At 35.3% G+C, this 4,703-nt stretch overlaps 1 protein-coding gene across 1 annotated transcript in view; it reads left to right on the top strand.

Annotated features, from left to right (window-relative positions):
- The first annotated feature begins 1,438 nt into the window (after nt 1-1,438).
- LOC109589275 (uncharacterized) overlaps nt 1,439-4,703 on the top strand; it is a 4,209-nt gene continuing 944 nt past the window's right edge. The window contains exons 1-2 of the mRNA XM_020005379.1: nt 1,439-1,463; nt 2,977-4,699. Coding sequence (XP_019860938.1) covers nt 3,036-4,699 — 1,664 coding nt within the window. The 5' untranslated portion in view covers nt 1,439-1,463; nt 2,977-3,035. The remainder of the gene's footprint in view (nt 1,464-2,976; nt 4,700-4,703) is intronic.

Genomic DNA, 4,703 nt, shown 5'->3' with positions numbered 1-4,703 from the left:
GACAATATGGTTTCTCTAAGAAGAGATGTGATAGGAGAGGTAATGAGTGTTTATAAAAAATCTTGTCCCAGTCTAGAGGTAAAAGAGTTTAGTTATTGATCCTAAAGAACTAGCCTATCCTGGTGAATACACCAAGAGAAAGGACAGTGTATAGTGTAAAAGCTGTACTCTCAGCTGTAGTTGAACAACGACCATTTCTACTTACCACTGGTACTAGACGTACAGAATTGAAGGAGATCCTACCTGATGAATCATTATCTGATATTAGTAACCTTTCACTGTTAGGAGGACGTGGCATTAAGGTATGAATTGACACATTTGCACTATTTGATACTAGTGTTGTGCAGTACTCTATTTTCTGTTTTAGTTCTAGTTTTAGTTCTACCAAGTACTCCATTTCTAGTTTTAGTTCTAGTTTTAGTTTTACCAGTACTCCATTTCTAGTTTTAGTTTTAGTTTTAGTTTTACCAGTACTCCGTTTCTAGTTTTAGTTCTAGTTTTAGTTCTACCAGTACTCCATTTCTAGTTTTAGTTTTACTTTTACTTTTACCAGTACTCCATTTTTAGTTTTAGTTCTAGTTTTAGTTCTACCAGTACTCCATTTCTAGTTTTAGTTCTAGTTTTAGTTTTACTAGTACTCCATTTCTAGTTTCAGTTCTAGTTTTAGTTCTACTAGTACTTCCGTTTTAGTTTTAGTTTTAATTTTAGTTCCATGCCAAATTTTGATTCTGGCCTTATAGTTCTAGTTTTAGTCCTACTAATACACCATTTCTAGGTGATTTTTATAATTTTTTAATGCCGAAAAAATTTAATTTTAATAACTTTAAAGGGTAGCATTTTTGTTCTAGTTTTAGTTTTAGTTATTCAAAAGGGTATCATTTTAGTTCTAGTTTTAGTTTTAGTTATTAAAAGGGCTCCATTTCAGTTCTAGTTTTAGTTTCAGTTATTAAAAGGGTAGCGTTTTAGTTCTAGTTTTAGTTCTAGTGATTTACAAGTGCACATTTTAGTTTTAGTTTCAAGTTCTTAATAGCTAAATCTTTAGTTCTAGTTTTAGTTTCAGTGCCTTAATTTGTCAAATTCTAGTTTTAGTTCTAGTTTTGGTTTTTTGTATCAATGTAGTTCAGTTCTAGTTCTAGTTCTTGAAACTAGAACTAGGAAAAAATAGGTGTACTAAAATAGATTTAGTTCTAGTTCCGTTGAAACTAGCACAACACTATTTGATACTGTGATGCATATTTCTTATCAAATTACATCATAATTGTGAGTTATCATTGTTTGGCTTTTACTATTATCAATACTCATCATTTCATGGATATTCATGATCAGTTGAATTAGCTTACCTTTGATAACACCTTGATAAACAAACACAGTGAAAAATATCAGTTATTATTATTATTATTGTATAGGAAGTGATTGAAACAACTGAAGAATCAACACAGACGCTACAACTACAATAAAGCCAGGTATGTATCTATCACAATTGTCAAGTAGTGGGAGTGTGTGTACGTAAGAGATACAAATACAAAAAAGCCCAAGAGCGAGGTACATAATAAATGATTTACATGTGGAGTCACACATTCATTATGTTATGAAAGTATGATGTGGTGGGATTCATGACGGTTACAAGAATGAAACTTAAGTGCAATATAGCCAATGGCCACAGTTAACATAACATAAGAATAGAGGTTATTCTTATCCTTACATTAAATTGGTTTATATTACACTTTCTGTATTAACTTAGAGGAACTTGGACACGGAAGCGCAGACCAAATAATTAAGATGATGTAATGTTTCAGCTCACATGAGAGTAACAAAATGGCAACCATCAAAGTTTACCTATGAAGAAATAATGCTGGACTTGAGGCTTGGTGCTGTGATAAGCATCATAAGCATATGTATGAAAAGGAATCACTGTGGCAGGGGTGTGTCTAGGAGTAGGAGAAGAGGGATACTGATGGTGCGCAAAGCGCTGCGCTCCACGATTTTGGTCACACCCACTTTTATGGCGGTAAAACGGCCTTTTCCTGCATTTTTGTCAATTACGGGTGGGGCCAAGATCATTTCAAGCATACTGCCATGTTACTGGTACTTCTGATTGCTCCTTAAAGCACTGGAAACTGCTGAAATCATGATAAGGGGGCTAGATAACTTTGTTATGAGGCTTGGTACTGATTCAAGAGTCCAGGATTGGAGTAATTTTTTTCTGAGCCCAGCCATGAGGGGCGGTGCTCAAGCCCCCTCAGCCCCCCCCCCTAAATACACCTCTGCTATGGAGACATTTACAATTGAAGACCCAGAATCCATTGTATCACATGGCCCACAGTGCCATACCCTTTATTAATTGGTCCATATTCTTGCTTGAGCATGTGAAGCCATAGCACTCATTGCATGCACTTCTGTGTCCATGCTCCTTTTAGACCTTTTAAGAGTGTACACAAACAAAAATGAAGCATATTGATGATGCAGTACATTTTCACACTTTGTCCTCTATAATATAGACCCGAGGGGCCCACAACAAAAAAATCTGGTACACTTCTGAAAAATCAAAAAATCCAATAATCCAATAAAAATCCAATAATCCACAGAACTCTAATATCTATGCTTTTTCAATAGTCTTGTGCCCTGCCCCTTCGCTTTTAGAGGCTAGGCAATGAGACTACTTTTTCAACTGCGTGGAGAAGTTATCTGAGTGTAAAGGACCCACTTCTAAACCACAAAACCTCAAACTGAGAGATTGCTTAGTTTGCTTCTGGACAAAATGAATGACAGACAACACACTTAACTACATAGTCCTCGCCCATGCTAATCGCTGGCGAGGCCAAAAATCTAATCAAAATCTTGGTGGATTTTAAATCTGGTACACCTTTGGAGGCCGTTGGTACTTCATTAGTCTATCAATACTTAAATTAAAACAGAGCTTAACTATTAAATTTAATGATGTCAATTATATCATTATAATGTCATTGTTTATTTCAGAAAAAATAGAAAAATGGCTGAAAGAAGGTACAGTTGAGCTAAAAGTCACTCGTATCAATATGCATGGTCTACCTGGAGCTGGTAAAACGTGTTCACGACACCTCCTACTTAATGAAGACCCACCATCTTCTACTGATAGTACATCAATAGCTTGTCCTGCTGTTAAAGCAACAAGAATATCTGTTGATGATAAGAATAAGAAATGGGAGAGGGTTGAAGTAAAAGATTTGTACAACCAACTAGCATCTCATTTAAAGGAGGTACCAAATGAAACGGAACTTGAGCAAGAAAAGGATGAAGCACCACTGGACTTAACTGATATATTTGATAGTTCAGATGAAGATGAAAGTGATGATGAAACTGATGATCAACCTACCGAAATTAAGCCAATTGAAAAGAAACCAGTCAAGATTAAACAAACTGAGATTAATCCAACTGAAACAGAAGTAGTGAAAGAAGTTTTAAGTGTTCATGAAACTGGAAAGTCTAAAAAGTTTAGTACAAATTGGGTGTATTTTATTGATTCTGGTGGTCAACCAGCATATCGAGAGTTGCTGCCTCTTTTTACAAGAGCAGCTGCACTGAATATCATCACCATTGATCTTACCAAAGGTCTTGATGAGAAGTGTGAGTTTCAATACCGCATTAGTCAAAATACATCTCCTATTAATACGGAGCTGAAGTATTCTAATCGTGATATAATACATTCAACAATTGCCTCCGAAGCTATGTTGAATCCCATTGAAATTCCTTATGTCACTGAGTCTGATATGCCCAAGCACTCTCATTATCTTATACTTGGCACACGTAAAGAGTTGATAAGTGAGGAAAAGCTAAAAGAAATGAACAAAAGCCTGATCGAATATAAAGTTAATAAAAAAGTCATTCCTCATAATAAGCGTCAAGATTCAATTATATTTCCAGTTGATACATTGCTCCCTGCTGGGTCTAAGGAAAGAGAAGAAGCTAGTATAGAGCTTTGTACTGCAATTTCAAATTGTGGAGTTGAAATGACAATAGTTTTGCCGATTCGATTGCTTACTTTTGAGATTTCACTACAAATAGAAGCTAAGAAGAAGAAGAGAAGTTTCCTTACAAAAGAAGAAGTGATTGAGATTGGTAAGTCTCTTCAACTTGATAAAAAATCAGACATTGATGTAGCTCTGCAATATTTACACAATGTCACTATCATTCTTTATTTTCATGAAGTCCTGCCGACTATAATATTTGTTGATCCTAAGCCAATTCTTGATGTCTTTTCACGTCTAATAGCTATCACATACGTCGACCATAATAAATTACATTTGATTGCGAACCCAACTCCTTCACCAGATGAAAGACGTAGTCTCATTGATTTTGGTCTTTTTAAAGAAGGTCTTTTAAAAGTTATTGGTAAACAAATTTTTAGTAAAGATTTTCAACCTTCTCATATGATCACTCTTCTAAGACACCTCCACATCATTGCCAAAGTTGAAAACAGAAAAGAAGGTGACTATTTTTTTCCGTGTGCATTACCATCTTACGATAAGCTCAATCCTGCTTCAACAGAAATACAACCACTTCTCATAGCATGGGAGATTAACAACAGTGGAACAAAATCTCTAGCCATTCCTCAAGGATTATTTCCTTTAACCATTGTACACCTTTTAGAGAGAGAAGATGTTGACTTCAATGAAAGATTCTACAGATGTCTTGATGCCATGTCACTCTGTGTTAATGACGAGTAC

This window comes from Amphimedon queenslandica, unplaced genomic scaffold (genome assembly GCF_000090795.2).
Source record: "Amphimedon queenslandica unplaced genomic scaffold, v1.1 AMPQUscaffold_11480, whole genome shotgun sequence".
Lineage (NCBI taxonomy): Eukaryota > Metazoa > Porifera > Demospongiae > Haplosclerida > Niphatidae > Amphimedon > Amphimedon queenslandica.
The sequence above is the reverse complement of the archived record's forward strand: the minus strand, read 5'-3'. Positions and strand labels throughout refer to the sequence as shown.